Source organism: Vanessa cardui, chromosome 23, assembly GCF_905220365.1.
Source record: "Vanessa cardui chromosome 23, ilVanCard2.1, whole genome shotgun sequence".
NCBI lineage: Eukaryota > Metazoa > Arthropoda > Insecta > Lepidoptera > Nymphalidae > Vanessa > Vanessa cardui.
The window spans coordinates 4,550,114-4,566,958 of record NC_061145.1 but is presented as its reverse complement, the minus strand read 5'-3'; the positions used below and the strand labels follow the sequence as shown (position 1 = coordinate 4,566,958).

Here is a 16,845-nt window from a genome sequence, read left to right as displayed (position 1 = left end):
TTTTCATTTAGGATTAATGTGGTCGTGTAATAAAATTAAAAGCGATGTCCATTTTTAGGTGATCGATTTTTTTGTCATTCTCATATTGAATAATTCCACGTTTTTTGACGTTGACATTTATAATTGCATATAGGTACCTACATGATATCAGAGATCGTTTGTTTTATATTATAATTGTATTGGGGCAAATTTGTAACGATTTAAATAATAAATTCGGCCTATTTATGCTTTATTTGAAAATGGAATAAAAATTATTACATTGTTCTCATGAAAATAGTATGACCAAATTCTTTTAATTTTTCCTATTTCTAAGAGCCAAGGTATTGCGACATTCAGCCGTAAAATATAATAATAATCTTCATGCATCTTCAAAGCATCAAAGCTTCAGTGTGTTAAAATATTTAAAAAAAAAATTAAATGTCAAAGCAATTCAAAATAATTATTTAAAATAAACAAAGAAAATTATAAAATATTATCATTTTATATTAATTTACTAAAAAATACACCTCAGATAAATAAAATGTAAATTAATTCTGATAATTTTAAAACATTATATGTAAAATAGGAGTTCTAATAAATATAATTACATACTTATTAATACATAATTCTTGTTAAATAATATTTATTCTACCTTAAACCGAAAATTAAGTTTTAAAATAAATACATATTACCAAATACAAAGCTAAATTATTCGTAACTTAATAAATGCCACCCAAATAGGTCATATATAATTTTAAGACAATAATATAAGTTAATGTTTGAACTTGTGATCCTCGCATTTGGTGATTTTTTTTTTCATGGGGACATTTAAATTTGTTTTAAAAATATCAATATAATTATGTAAGTAGTAATAAAATAAAATTAAAAAAGAAAGCTTTTTCCAGAAAGTCATCAAGAAACAAAAAATATTCTAAAATTAAAAAAAATGTAACATATATAGGGATCTGTCAAAAAATATGATGTTATGGCAACACTCATCACTACAATTTGGGAAGTTATTTCAGAAGTAAAATAGATATCAAATCCACGTTAGCCACTTACTCAATTTCAAGGTTAAATATTGACTCAAATTTGACGGATCCAATAAGCATAATATATGAAGTAATAAAATAGTTCTTTTGGTTTATGAAAAAAAAAAATTGATGGTCATGATAAATAGTTAAACTATAAAGGTGCATCTTTAACATAACAAGTTATTCTTAATTGTTTACAATGAAATGTTATTCAACTTGTTAAAGCGACCGCAATGTTGCCATTTTAAAAAATAAACCATTTATTTCAGTTATATCACCAATTATTTATAAATATTAGCTACTTATGTTATTCAAACACAAATATTTGATGCGTCTCACAAAACACTAATTACTTTGGAATCACAATACCTGATATAAATTTTCAATACTCACATTAAATTTCAAAATTACAACCCATATGATACATCCTTGTAGTAATAATCCTATATATCAATTCTTAAAATTAAACTATTGATTACATAGTTACAAGTCTTATTATAATAATAAACATCTTTTAAAAGTTAAAACAAGAACACCTATCTACACATACATATTTGATTTCATCAGAAATCCCTATTCATTTGTTTACCCTCTCTGTGAGTAAAATTGTTAATTCCCGTCAGTATTACAAATTGTATGTACTTAAACAAATTCTGCCAAACTCGACTCTTGCAAATAATGCATATGTTGTAAATTGCATTTCATATTTAAATATGCGAATTAAGTTCAATGTCTGTGATACAAATAGATTACATGTCTTTACAATATATTTTCTTTGAAGTGAATTTAATGTCACAACTAACATAAAGAAATAAATAGAAAAGAGGTCTTATATCTAAGATTATATTTCAAATCTTCATTCTAATATCATCCTTCATTTTACATTTTTAATTCCTCACAAAGCGCGGAAGAGCATTTTGGCATAGGGAGTTCATTCATACCCAATTGGTTCACACCAATCCAAATACAATTTATATTTAATATTATACAATTGGTTTTAATAACAAACTCAGGTGCTTAAGTTACAGACCATATAGAGGCTTATGAATGATAATTCCAAACAAATTTTAATTGTATTATTTACATTATTTATCTAAACGTTAACACTTACGTACAGAATTTATATGTCCAATTAAATAACAAATATGACAGTAACAAAGCACCAGTATATTAAAACCAATACCTTAATTGTTACATGAAGAACTCCCTGTTTTCGTGTGGTGGTCAAGTGTGTCGTAATTGTGATGTTGTCGAGTTACCAGTTGGACTTTGACAGTTTGGTACGTCAATGATCGTTATCTCTATCACTCGCAATCCTCTGAGTATAGGATCTGTTATGTGTATACCTCTAGGATTGTAGACTCTTTCGTTCTGTGTTGCTATGAATTTTGAAATTTTTCTTAAATGCTGAAATAAGATATACATACTTTTTGGTAAAAAATTTATGTATGACAACAAAAAAGATATTAAACTTACAGGCAAAAAGACAATCTAAATAAATTAAATTTAACCGCTGAGCCATAATATTATATTAAATTGAAGATATATTTATGTAATAATGACAGTTATCACCAAAAATACTAATAGTCTGTTACTTCACTAAAAGAAATTTTTACTGGAAATTATAATAACATAATAATTCAACAGTAACTTTACCTTTTCATAATGTGTTTCTGTACATATGTATATAAAATAAGCAGTGAGACAAGCAAGACAGCCTTCACAATAGGTACTACAATCGGCTGTTTCTGCCATTTCAAAGTGCTCATTCAATCTCTCCATGGTGAATTCAAACGTTTGTCGGTCTATCTGAAAATGAAAATTAAACTAATTATATATAGATATTTAGGCATAATAAAGATACATAGAAATTGTAGCTAAATTTTATGACAATTTAATTGTTAAGTTACCAACTCATTGATCAGTTTTATGGTCATACTATAGACTTAAACTAATAACTGTCTAGGCAGTGTTTCTATCCATCAATTATAAAGTTTTATTAAATTTGTACATCTTTCTCAAGATATATAAAGAAGATCTAATTGGTGTTTCATAAGATTTGCCAAATATTAACAACTTATATAAAGGGTTTATATCTCTATTTATTAGCTTTATCAAACATTATTACAAATTAAAACAACACTCTTAGAAATTTGAATTTTTTAACTATTTTAATAATAATTTATAGGTTAATGAAGGAGCAATTCGATTTTTTTGGATTGAATACTAAGTTCGATAAGAAAATTGATATCAAGGACAGTCATAAGGCGTGTTGACATTAGATAAACAATAAACTTTCACTTACTCTGTCTTCCAACTCAGGAGGGAATCTCGTTTGAAATTTAACCGCCGTGCCCTCCGAATAGTCTCTCTGTATGAAGATCTTAATACCTTGTTGAGTTGGTGTCTGTTGGCTCCCGGGCGTGTTAGGTCCGGACGGGATACGATTGTTCGCCATTACAAAGTATTTATTTCACAATTACAACAGAAACACGAAATTAACACATTCACTGATAGCACTACGAACACATTATTGAAGTGTTATTTATACGAGAAAGTAATAAAAAACGTGTGATTTAGTGAAATTAAGATTTTCGAGAACGATTGGTTCGCAATTCGATAAAAATTGACGGTGACGTATTTAGCGTCTGATTGACAGTGACAGCTACCAGTAGTCTATGAACAAACGCCATTAATCATAGAGTTTGCGTTCAAAAATTAAATAAAGCAATACATAATGTATTTCTTAATGTATGTAATTGTTATGTATATATTTTATTTTTATAATTACGATAACATTAAAAGATATTTAGTACAATGAAGATAAAAAATAATAATTAAGTAATAATGATTAAATGAATCTGATATTCATTTAATCATTATTGTGTGTTAAAAAGTATGTAACATGTACAAAATATAGTATTCATATTTCGTGAACTTTGATAGTTGATTGAAGTTAATGATTTGTAATTTATATCATATTTTCTGTTTTTTCTCTAAATTAATGTCATTGGAAAAGTATGTATCTATAATTAATATTCGTATGGCTAAAATAATAATTATTAGTTATTTATATTACGAAATCTAATGAGAAAGTAGGCCTGTTGGTAGGTGTACGTCTGTTAGTTATTTCAACAGCTGTAAATCTAGGCAAGCATTGCTGAATTCATGTGTCTAATATGCGTTATTAATTCCTCATTTCGTTCTCGGCGTTGAAGGATATTATCACGAGGAAATTGGTATAAGTAGGATGAAAATACACTATATCATATACTATTTGACGTACTTAGTATAAATGCAAGTGTGTTGTTGAGTTTACACATTTTTTTTATTAAAACAATCATCAATAAATTTAATGTACATGTTATAAGGGTTTCCGAAATGGACAAGGAATACACAATATAATATGCTATCCTCTTTTAGACGCGGAAATCATTTTTAAATATTGTTACTTCCTTCCAAAAAAATGTATAAATTTAATTAAAAAATCGTCCACATATAAACGTCTCATACGTAACGGCTTAATTGATTTACGTTCGTCAAACTATCGTCCCGCTTAATATTCAACTGTCGATCAAAGCGAAATCGGCCTAAATAGTTTGTTGTCTCGTCGCTAATCAATATCTAATTCTGAATCCTACTTTATCATTGACTTATTTGATATTTATAACAACGGATAATTGGTTATTATAAGTATGGGTATAGAACAGTAGTTATTACGTACTATCTGCGATAAGAAGGAAGAATAAATTTTGGTAATTCTTTTAGATCTACTCAATGGCAGATTTACCAATAGGCTAAGTAGGCTGGAGCATAGGGCGGCAGATTTAGAGGGGCGGCAAATTTAGCCCAAATTTTCTTTATCTTACAGTACTAAAAAATCTTATAATTACATATATGTATACACATTATGTCCGTAATCCGTATACTCGTCACTACATAATGGGTTGCAAAAATAATCTAGTAACTGACAGAAATATCACCTAGTTCAAAATCATACTAATAACGGGAAAAAGCCGATGTAATGAGGACGATAGAAAAGAAATCATAAATTTTCATTTTCAGAATAAATTGTGCTTGTGATCTAAACAAACGTATCGAATTTTAAAAGTCAGTAGGGGCGGCAAAAATCGAATAGCCTACTAGCGGCAAATTTGTAAATCCGCCAATAGTATTACACTCACTATTCTTTCATAGAAATCTGATAAATCTATATTAATATTATAAATGTGAAGGTCTCTCTATCTATCGCTCTTTCGGGAACAAACCGCTGAATGAAATTTGGTGAAATTTGGTATGAAGCAATCTTAAACTTCAAGAAAGGAGATACGCTACTTTTTTGCCTGACACATAATAATCAACACCCTAAAACGCGTGCGAAGCCACGGGCGACTATTAGTCCTCAATATTTTTTCTCTTTAAAGCCAACAAAGAAATATCAAAATAAACTTTATTCAAGTGGGCTTTTACAAGCACTTTTGAATCGTCAATTAACAATTAAGTGAAGCTACCACCGGTTCGGAAAGTAGATTCTACCGAGAAGAATCTGCAAGAAACTCAGTAGTTACTCTTTTTCAACATTTAAAATTTTTTAACTAACTTTAACGAGCAGCGATAAATTGCTATTAATTTCTGCTGGTTTAAGGAAGCCTGTTTTTTTTAAATATCTATTATAAATCAAATGCAATCTGAATATTCTTTCTTCAAGTAGGCTTAGAAAGCGCATTAGAATCGTCAGGATACAGAGTTGAGATGAGCTATTACGGGTCTGGAAAGTTAATTCTACGCCTTAATATGTATCACTTTGAATGTTACACATATCAGTTGTTAATTTTAAATGTTTATAATCTTTAAGTATCAGTCTATAAATGTCACATTCCTCGGCTCCTTCTCAGCTTTTTGAGAAGAAGGAAACCCTGTGTTATTCCCCCAATTGCTCCAATGCGGGATACACATGTGACACGTTTCAATTGAAATTACACACAAGCAGAGTTCCTCACGATGTTTTCCTTTGAAGTCGATGATGAGATGAATTACAAATACCAGTTAAATACATGATAATTCAGCTGGCGCTTGCCTGAAGTTGAACCCGCAATCATCGGTTAAGATTCACACTGTGTAGTGGCCATTTTGTGTGTTGACGTAAAATTATTAACTTAAATGTTCATTACGGTTTTACATCTATTGTAAGCGGACAAATGAATATCATAGCGGGCGATGTATAACTAAAACTTAAATCTATGCCTTTTGTTTCTACTTTGTCTGTTTTAGTAGTGATAAGGATATGTGTAGAAACATATATACCTATTTACTTATTTCGCACGTTTCATTGCTTCATATCGATGTTGTGAATAAGTAATTTTTGGGTGCCGTTAGCGGTGTTTTTCATGTTAAAATAAAAGAAAATAGATATATTACTAATTAAAATATATAAGAATACAATTATATTTTTTTTATTAAGCCAAATAGCATTTGGCAGAACTAGTTTTCGCTTAATCATAATTTTTTTTTCTCAGATACTTATTACTAAATATATGTATTGATATTTAATCGTTATTTATAATTATTACCGTCGGGTCCAGGTAACAAGTGTGGTGTGATTTCGTTAGAGGGCGCTACCTGTAGTGTTTTATAAGCTTTAAAACATTGTTAATACATATTTTAAACAACTTGTTTAATTGTCTGTAAAAATAAAGAAATATAAAACCTTCTTCAAAGATTCAGCTAAACATATATCAAAAATATTGATGAAAATATTAAAAAGTTAATTTATTTTATTTTTAATATATAATTTATCTTCTTAACAATATTAAAACTTACATTGTAACAGGCGCCAAAAAAAGCCTTCGTTTCTTAAATTACCTAATAGTAATAACTACGTCGATGCGTTTGTTTTATATCAAAACGTTAACACAATGAGCCCTTGTCAAATTCGAACCCGCTACCAACCATACCGTTAGCAGGCTATTACCTCTATATTTGCCATTATATAAAAGAAAGTGACGCCGTCCATTGCGTTCGCATTCCTTACGTAATAGAGGACACATTTCTTATTAATTAATCATTCCACACATAACTTCGAGTGAAAGATATCACTTCAAAACGGATGCTAAGTGGCGTGACGCGGGTAACAAACAGTTGACTGTCGACGGTTACTCCTGAATGATAAAATTTAAACAGCTGATTGTAGGTTTGGAATACTCCTACGAAATACGACCTCGTTTCAATACACTAGGACTATTTTTAATAATGTATTCCTGATCGTATTTTTATACTAGCGTCCCGTCCCGGCTTTGCGCGAGTGGACAATACATAAGCTTAAAAAAAAGGAAAAGAAAATTATATATTTTTGTAGCTTTTTTCTGACATGTTTAAAAAATGTCGTTCTATTTCAACTTGGTTACATAAAAACCATAATGAATTATATATCTATACCTTCCTTATGAATCCCTCTGTCTATTAATGAAAACCGCATGAAAATACGCTCAGTAGTTTCGGAGTTTTATGCGAACATACAGACAGAGGCGGCGGGGGACTATGTTTTCATAATATGTAGTGATGTATCATGTATCAATGATTTAGTTAGGCTGCACATTTCAAGGAACTCAAGAAGAGTTGAAGTCCAGAATCTGGAATAATTTTAACATACCACCATTACTTTATGAACGAATGGGAATAGTCCTATAATTATAGAAATAAATTAAGTCCTCGTCTGTATCCAGTCAGACTACCCGTGCTATTATTATCGACTATCAGAAATATTTTTACGTACAATCCTTAATAACTTTTAATGCATAGCATATTGGTGCAAACCATCATTTACCTAAACACATTGTTTTAATTAAAAATGATTTAAAACTATTGTGTATTCCTTTGCACATATAATAAATAATATACATATAAAAAAATGTAATCTATTTTGCCTACATGGCGTTTTTCCTTTTTCTACATGTTTTTTTTATCATGACTTATTAATTTCTATTTTTTTTTGGATTTTAACCTTATAGGTAAATATATGTAGGTGTAGTATGTGTAGTTATTTATATGGGTTTAACATAAGCTTACTATTAGTAAGTACGCTTAGTGTAAGCAATTCGTAACAAGTGATAATGTAGGTAACAGATGTCAATTAACGAAGTTATCGTCAACGCGTTTGGACGCCTCGATTCCTATAATGAGGCATTAAAATGGTAACAAAAACAAACACAGTCACTAAGCTTTGTAAGCAGCCATTACTAGGTTTAATGTCAAAATTTACATTAAGTTCAAGAACGCATGTATGTGTATTGTTTTCACGATAACTTTTGTTGTCTTAAATTTTCGCGATTATTACACATTTAAATAAAACTAGTTATAAAGGATTTCAATCGCGTGTATAACAGATTTTAATCGCGTATATTAATTATTTTGGACATCCCGACGTTTCGAGCATTTTACAGCGTTCGTGGTCACGGGTAGACTAAGGTGGCATTTGTCAATTTGAAGAACAAAAGAAAAGTTATTAAATAATAAAGTAAAGTGCTCGAAACGTCGGGATGTCCAAAATAATTAATATACGCGATTAAAATCTGTTATAACTAGTTTTATTTAAATGATAACTTTTTTTTTGTAATATTGGCAAAGCATCTAGATATTTGTTAAATATGTAAGCCACAGTTACAGTTTATAAGGACAAAAAATAATTTGAGTTCAACTTATATGGAAAGGTATCCAATCTTATATTGTAATTATTATTAAATTAGTATTACTCATATATAAACAAAACGTGTTTTAAAATCTATAAAGTTATGGTAAGTTTATGTAATCTATGCGGAGAAAACGTCTAGATCGAAAGCTGATTTAATCATTTATATTTCTATCGATATAGGTACGCGGACGAGCTAATGGGCCACCTGATTATAAGTGGTCCACCCATAGATAATGACGCTGTAAGAAATAGTAACTATTCTACACATCGCAAAATACGCCACAAATCCTGGCTACTAATATGTCCCTCGTGCCTGTAGTTACTCTGGCTCACTAAACCTTCAAACCGGTACACAATATTTCTGAGTACTGCTAGAGATTAGAATATCTGATTACAATGTCTATTTTCTTCGGGAATAACGAAGGTACGTTATTTATTCACGCAGTAGATCTTAATAAGTCGTCGCCCGCGATTCTCTCGTAGTTTTTGCCTAAAAAGCCTATAAAACCTGTGTCCTTCCATACTGTACAAGCTTGCTGCGTATCAAAAGTGCTTTTTTTATGGTATAGGTTGACGGACGAGCATTTAGGCCATCTGATGGAAAGTGGTCACCATCAACCATAGACAATGACCCTGTAAGAAATAGTAACTATTCCTTTCATCCTCAATGTGCCACCAACCTTGGGAACTAAGATGGTATGTTCCTTGTGCCTGTTGTTACACTGGCTCACTCGCCCTTCAAACCGGAACACAACAATACTGTGTACTGTTGTTTAGCCGTAGAATATCAGATGAGTGGGTGGTACCCACCCAGGCGGGCTTGCACAAAGTCCTACCACCAAGTAAATAAGTAAGTAAGCTAGGGTCGTGAAATCGTAACACACACATAGACAGACAAAGAGAGCGGATTTTGCATTTATAATACAACTATAAATTATTATATACCTATATGCTGTGTTTGAGTTATTTTCAAGCTGCAATGATTTTAATACTATAAAACGGTTGACAAAATGATCATCAAATTAAGCATTAAATAAGATAAAGTCGATTTTGATTGGCTATCGGCGAGCTGCACCAGTTGAAGGCTTGAAATTTAGACCTTTTTGTAATTAAGAAAGAATTTAAGAGGTACTGCATTTCTTCCCATCAACTTTTGACTGATCAGTACAAACACAAAGTGACAAAATTGGCTTAAGCTTATGAAATAAAATTTAAACTAAAATCACAGTAATATAACGTTTTGACGAAGAAATTTGTCGCCAATTTTTACAGATTATGTATCATGAAATTATGGAGTTAAAATCAGTATTTTGACTAGTGATTGAGAACTCTTTTACTACAAATTTATTGTAATTTTGAATTTCATTGTGTATATATAGTAAGTTATAAAAAAGCCTGACATAGCAATCCTAATTCGATCACATACATGTGTTTGTAATTTTAAGCAATCGTAGTCACTGGTTAAACTTCGGTGTAGTAATTGTAAAATTTTACATACTCGTGTAATTGAGAAAAAATAATACAATTAAGAGAAAAAAGATACAGTTATTAATTTCGGGATATTTACCATGTTTTTTACTTTTGTTCGGTGGAGCTCGATATTTCGATATTTCTTGTTATATGCATCATATAAACAATCTTGACGGTTCATATTTAAAAAGTCCTGCGCGACCTCATTCGTTTGAATTATGAACGAGGAATAGTATTTTACTTTCCCCTGGGAACACTTTCGCTTGCCAGGATATCATACCGCCTGACAAACACCATGACAAAAACGCAAGTGAATACATAAAATACATATTTATGTACAATATACACTGGCAGTATGACCAGTGAATAATCTCTGAATAAAATCTGGCTTACATCTCTTGTAAGACAAAAATGAAGGAAAATATTTTTTTAAATACCAGAGATATCAAATAATATCGCTGTTAGGAAAATGACAGAGATTAAGAATCAAATTAATTTTCAGGAAAATATATTTTAACAATGTACATTCTGCTGAACAAAAAAGTACCAATGTATTTAAAATTCATTTTCACACCATATTCCCTGTCTAATTGGAAGACGCCTACAGAGTAACAGTTTTCCAATACAAAGTCGCCTCCCAATTAAAATGTACCGTGGCTATACTATCGCATATGTATCGCCAATGTTAGCACCAAAGCGCATTCGGACACCACATCACGTATTAATGCTCGTATATAAACTCAGCCCTGGACTACCCTAACATACATTGTGACCGTTTAACGGACGGCAGTCAGACGCACCTGCCGTCAACAAATAAACAGTGATAAATTAAATAGTGCGAAATGTTTAAATTAATAGTGATATTGTCGATAGCGGCGTTCGCTAGTGGACAGTACTCGGCATCGAATCTCGTTAAGAACATTTACGATGAATGTTTGAGTCAATATTCGGTGGAGTGTGTGAAACCGAGGACCCTGGAATGGATTTCCCATGTAGCCAACGATGAGGAGATCAAGATCACGGATAATCTGTCAATCGTCAAGAATGCGGAAATCGAAGATGAAGCCGTCGATCCAAGGATGGCGAAGGACTCCGCTTATGCGATCGTCGACAAAGTGGATCGTTTCCTTCAGACTCACGCAGTGAGAGTGAAAGTTCCCGAAGAAATCGCCAGCAGTGCTGCCTCAGAATATGTACCAAGGTCGCTCCTCACCGACCTTCCTTCCGAACTGGATATGCCCTTGGACGGAGAAGAAGAAGTTGAGACTTTCGAAGGCAGGAAGAAGAAGATCAAGCTCCCCAAACCTTTGAGGATCAAGAGCAGTACGTTTGTAGCAATAACAATATTGAATCCTAAAAACAGCAAAGGGTGCTAATTATTTATTTGTTTTCAGAACACGGTTTCATCAAGAAGGTGCTCCTTCCTTTCCTCCTCGGCCTGAAGTTCAAGGCTTCAGTTTTGGTACCTCTAGCGCTTGCTATGATTGCCCTTAAGACATGGAAGGCTTTGACTCTTGGTCTCATCTCGCTGGTTTTGTCTGGTATGAATCTACCTAATTACGAAACATTAACTTTAAATGAAAGCTTAGAGTATTGTTAATCATTTGTTTTTTTATGTTACAGGTGCTATGGTCATCTTTAAATTCACCAAACCCAAGGTTGTGAACTACGAAGTGATCCACTACCCACAACACCACGTAGAGCACCATGTGGACCACCATGCTCCCGCCTGGGACGCGCACGGTCCTTACCAAGCGCGATCATACGAAGACGCTCACGAAATCGCCTACTCTGGACAAATATAATCTGATACCATGTTAAATAAGACGGACCTCTGACTAATTTATTTATTTAAATTATTTATTGCTAATGTAAATAAATCTTATATTTAAGTTTCAATTTTAACCAGCGTTCATTATTTTGTAACCTTTATCTTTCTTTTTAATTAGTATGCTAAGAGTGTAACAAGGACAAAATTCTTGGAACCCATTTACGTAACGGAGAAAAGTTGAAAGTTGGTAGTAAATAAATTAGAAAATTATGAGGAATGCACTTCAGATACTCCTTGAGAATATTTTAATTTGAAATCTATTTAAATAATTATATTTAATTGAATATCATCATTTATTAATTCTCACATAGAAATAAATGACAATCAACCATGAAACTAATATATTTCTAAAAAGTAAACCTTTGATACTTTTAGAAAATTTATTCTCAGGAATAATATTTTGATAATTTCTTCCTATTGGAAGTCTTAGTGGAATTAGTACTAGGTATACTTTTAATATAGTAATATTCTTACCTACATACATACCTAATACTATATGACACAGTCGAAGATATCCGGTCATTTCATTTCACTACAACGACATCCGCATTATCGAAATCAAATTCATTGTTATCTACTTTGTTCAAATTAAACACTTTCAAATTACCAAATCTTGCAGGTGTATCTTCAGTATAATCAGTAGTATTTCTTAATATATTTAAGTGTAAAGAGTTAAGCTTCTTATTGGGATGATCGACGCGTTTAATAAGATTTTCTGCATCATCATTGTCCATTTCACTGTTACCATTATTTCTAGATATGAGTGTGTCCAAAAACTGTCCAGGATTGAAAGATTCCGGTTTATTCTCTATATACAAAGGTCGGTCGATAACAGGCGTATCTGGGACATCATGAATATATTCTTCGATTGGTTTCAATTTAACTTTCGTCCCGTTTTGCTTCTTAGTACTTTCATTTGAATTGTAATTCAACTCAGGAGTTTGTTCATCCGGCTTCGGTAAAAGTATTCGATTAGAAAATGTTTTGAATACTTTAGAACGTTGCAAAGGATTCATTTTGTAAATACTCAGTAGTATATTGAAATTGTCTGTATTTGATCTCTTTTTCCTGTTTGTTGTTCCTGGTTGTGGGATCTGAAAATTGTTCATTTTATCGACTATACTTTTTTTTACTGTTTTATATAAATGTTGAATTACTAATCCAAATAAAGGATTATATTAAAATATATGAATACCGTTTTAAGATAAATAAAGGTCATAATTATAATATATAAATATCGTGCGACATGCGTGTGATGAATCTTTAATTTTTTTTGTAGAAATATTCATGCTCGTGCAAAGAATGACTTTACGGAGTTCATATTCAGTCAGATAGATGTCAATGGCTCGTAAAATTGCGTCAAATTCATAATACAAATCCATAATATGACATAAAGACCTAGTAACTAATTTTGGCACAACGTGGACTGTAATTCAGGACCTCGGGTTCTGCAGCCTTATAAGCCATTAGATCACAAGGCAGTCCGATTACAATTGTACAGTCAGAGTAAGAAAATATTCGTCAGTTTTCAAATTAATCCTTTATCAACTCTTAAGCTCTTAGTACCTTTTAAAACTAAACATCAAATCATTGCGACGCAATATGTGATTCTCGATCGGTAAAGCAGATTATCGCTCATACTGAGCACACAAAAATAGATCTTCAGGTGACGAACCTTTTCTTACCCCGACTGTGCATAAAGATTTCCACTATTAGTAATGATATGATTGTAAAAATATGAAATTTCAGCACGTTGGAGAGTGAGTAAATGCGTGTTTTTACTTATGTAATAATATGATATATAATTCTTCAAAACGCCTTATATTTTCTTATGTATACTTAACGTATATTGAATAAGTTGGAAGAAAATATCTCCTCATTTATTCGTATGGTTATTAACCAATCAGCAGTTGTACGTTGAGATAGAATAGGTCTATTCTTCTATCGAGAACTCACTTTTCATCTCACCTCGTTTCGTATCGCATTCGTGAAATTTTGAAAACCGACTTACAGTGTCACACTATTTTTGTACGCGTGACATATAATTAGGTTTAGGTATTGTACGACACAACGTAGCATCGAAAAATTCAATAAAACCGATTGCTGCCGAATTGAACAACCAATAGAAATAGCCCCCTATCGCGCCATTCGACGCTATTCGTCGCTATAGATTCTCGCGTCAGTTGAACCCGAGAAAGCAAGTGCATGTAAATCGATGTGACAAAATGACGAATATATTAGGCCATATGATAAGTTAATACGTTTGTGTAAAGATCATCTTGATATAAGAAATGAATATTGATAACTTGGGATAGCGTACTTAATTCGGATGTGATCGGTTTTACGAATTTTGCCGATGCGACATCTAAATTGCGTCGTACTATATATACATTACTATAGTCAATGTTACAATGGTTGACTTTTGTATTTTTTACTTCTGTTTTGCGACGTCGCCTTTAAAGTATTTCATTGAAGAAAATATTAAAAACTAGTAGTCACCCTCGGCTTCGGTCTCTTTTTGGAGTGTTGGTTGTCATGAGTAAAAAAGTAGCCTGTCAATTCTTGGAGTTCAAGTTTTCATACCAAATTTCATCGAATTAGATTCAGCGGTTTGGTTGTGAAAGTGCGACACACAGACAAAGTTACTTATTATTATATAAATATTGGGTCGAGATGGCCCTATGGTTAGAACGCGTGCATCTTAACCGATGATTGTGGGTTCAAACCCAGGCAAGCACCCATGATTCATGTGCTTAATTTGTCTTTATAATTCATCTCGTGCTCAGCGTTGAAGGAAAACATCGTGAGGAAACCTGCATGTGAGAAATTTCATAGAAATTCTGCCACATTGCCACGTATTCCACCAACCCGCATTGGAACAGCGTGGTGAAATATGTTCCAAACCCTCTCCTTAATGGAAGAGGAGGCCTTTAGCCCAGCAGTGGGAATTTACAGGCTGTTGTTGTTGTTGTATATTAATTAGGATAACAAATCTCTTACCCATGTTAATGATACTGTCACGAGTATGAGGCAAACTTTCATTGCGTTCTAGTTCGTCCACCGTATCGAACAATAGCATTGTACTAAGCCACCAATATTTACAAAATAGTACACTTATCAGTGAAACTACGAAGTTATGCGTATTTCCTTCCTTTTTGATTGATTTGACGTTACCTTCAAACTAGCAAACTTGGATCGAATCAGCAAATTCCTTCTCCACTACATATTATACTAAAAAGTCGTTCGACCCGACTGTCTGTCTGCATGTTCGTGATAAACAACAAAACTTTTGAACGAATTTTCATCCCGTTTTCACGAATAGATAGAGGCTTAAGGAAGGTTTAAGCATATAATTTATTTGTGTAAATAAGTTGAAATGGAACAACAATTATTAAACATGTCGGAGAAAAACAAAAAAAAAACAATATAAATAAAAGGTAAAAATATTTAAAGAAAAACTTATGTCCACAAGTGCGGAGCCGGGATGGGCCGTTAGTATTTGATATTTCCGTTACTAATAATATACAGTGGTTACCTAAAGTTGGTGCCACACACTCTTAAACCAATATAAACTTTTTTTAAATATAAACGGTGTAAGCACACTTGCAAATGGCCTACTTCAGAGTAAGTTGTCGAGGATATTGTTGGTTGATGGTTGAGATGCAAACTAAACAAATAAGAATGTTTTTAAAAATTGTGTTTGTGGTGCAAACAAAATTCCATTGATTTCAAAATTAGAACAATATTGCATCAAACAAATAACGGAAAAAACTACATTCATAAATAAGATAAATTGTTGCCAGTTCATAAGAGAATAGCCCATTTAAGAGTAATAAAAATGTATGTTTTATAAATATATAAATAGCTTCTATGATATATATATATATATATAAAATATATAAATGGCTAATTGCCAATGAAGGTTATAAAAGTAAGGTTAAGGCTAAGGCTCATTGCTCAGCAAGGTATTTGAAAGCATAGTTTAGAATCTGTAGTATATTTAAATAGTTAGTTTATTTAAAGTATTTGCACAGACAGTCTTTTTGACGGTGCGGCTTCAAGTCCCATCGTCAAGTAAGGGCAGGTACCATTCAAGTGATTAGGATCCATTAAACAGAAATTTTGCCGCCGAGCAGTAATGCTGAATATTATTTTCCGGTTTGATGTGAGAAAATACGTATAACTACATGCATAGGTCAGATTTGGAAATTGTAGACTATTTCAAAGGTCCGGGAATTCCCGAGACTTTGAAATTGACAGCTATGTATTCATCTCGATTTCGATTTCAAAATTTCGGGACTCGAGACAACTAAAATTACGTAAGGTCCTAAGACTTCGAGCCTCATTAGGCTTTGTTCACTCACCTATATAAATACAAAAAAAATACATGTCTCACAATAGTTACATATGACGTATAACGTTACCTCACCTCGAAAGTAAGGAACGTTAACATTATAGCTCTTTAGAATAAGGACTATTTGAAGGCCAAATCTATAACCGAGCTCGCTCATTGGTCAAATAAAATAGCTGTTGCACACTTCCGTTCCTTTTCAACGAACTCTGTCACTCCCTCTTAAAATATTGCAAAAACCGAGAGAAAATATGTTATACACCAAAAAGTCTTATGAACTTAAAAAATAGTACTAAATTTTGATAAGATAATTTAATAACAATAGTAATTATTAATAAACACTTAAGAACCAAATATAAATGTACGTACCTATGTATAAATCTTAGTAGTTAATGAGGAATTTAAATTCATTGGTTATGGCAACATCGGGATGTTTAAGGCGTATAAAAATGGTTAACTAAAGTTAATTGAAGTTGATTTTTTCAATCGTCAA

At 31.9% G+C, this 16,845-nt stretch overlaps 3 protein-coding genes across 3 annotated transcripts; 1 reads left to right on the top strand and 2 right to left on the bottom strand.

Moving 5' to 3' along the window:
* Positions 1-309: 309 nt before the first annotated feature.
* LOC124539786 (golgin subfamily A member 7) lies at positions 310-3,670 on the bottom strand. Its single transcript, XM_047117139.1, has 3 exons — positions 3,319-3,670; positions 2,670-2,822; positions 310-2,420 (listed from the first exon to the last, which is right to left on the bottom strand). The coding sequence occupies exons 1-3, from the start codon at positions 3,469-3,471 to the stop codon at positions 2,238-2,240; spliced, it is 489 nt and encodes a 162-aa protein (XP_046973095.1). The 5' UTR covers positions 3,472-3,670; the 3' UTR covers positions 310-2,237.
* A 7,247-nt stretch (positions 3,671-10,917) lies between these two features.
* LOC124539789 lies at positions 10,918-12,029 on the top strand. Its single transcript, XM_047117142.1, has 3 exons — positions 10,918-11,493; positions 11,565-11,711; positions 11,794-12,029. The coding sequence occupies exons 1-3, from the start codon at positions 11,013-11,015 to the stop codon at positions 11,973-11,975; spliced, it is 810 nt and encodes a 269-aa protein (XP_046973098.1). The 5' UTR covers positions 10,918-11,012; the 3' UTR covers positions 11,976-12,029.
* A 1-nt stretch (position 12,030) lies between these two features.
* LOC124539790 lies at positions 12,031-15,072 on the bottom strand. Its single transcript, XM_047117143.1, has 2 exons — positions 15,002-15,072; positions 12,031-13,095 (listed from the first exon to the last, which is right to left on the bottom strand). The coding sequence occupies exons 1-2, from the start codon at positions 15,041-15,043 to the stop codon at positions 12,526-12,528; spliced, it is 612 nt and encodes a 203-aa protein (XP_046973099.1). The 5' UTR covers positions 15,044-15,072; the 3' UTR covers positions 12,031-12,525.
* Positions 15,073-16,845: the final 1,773 nt, after the last annotated feature.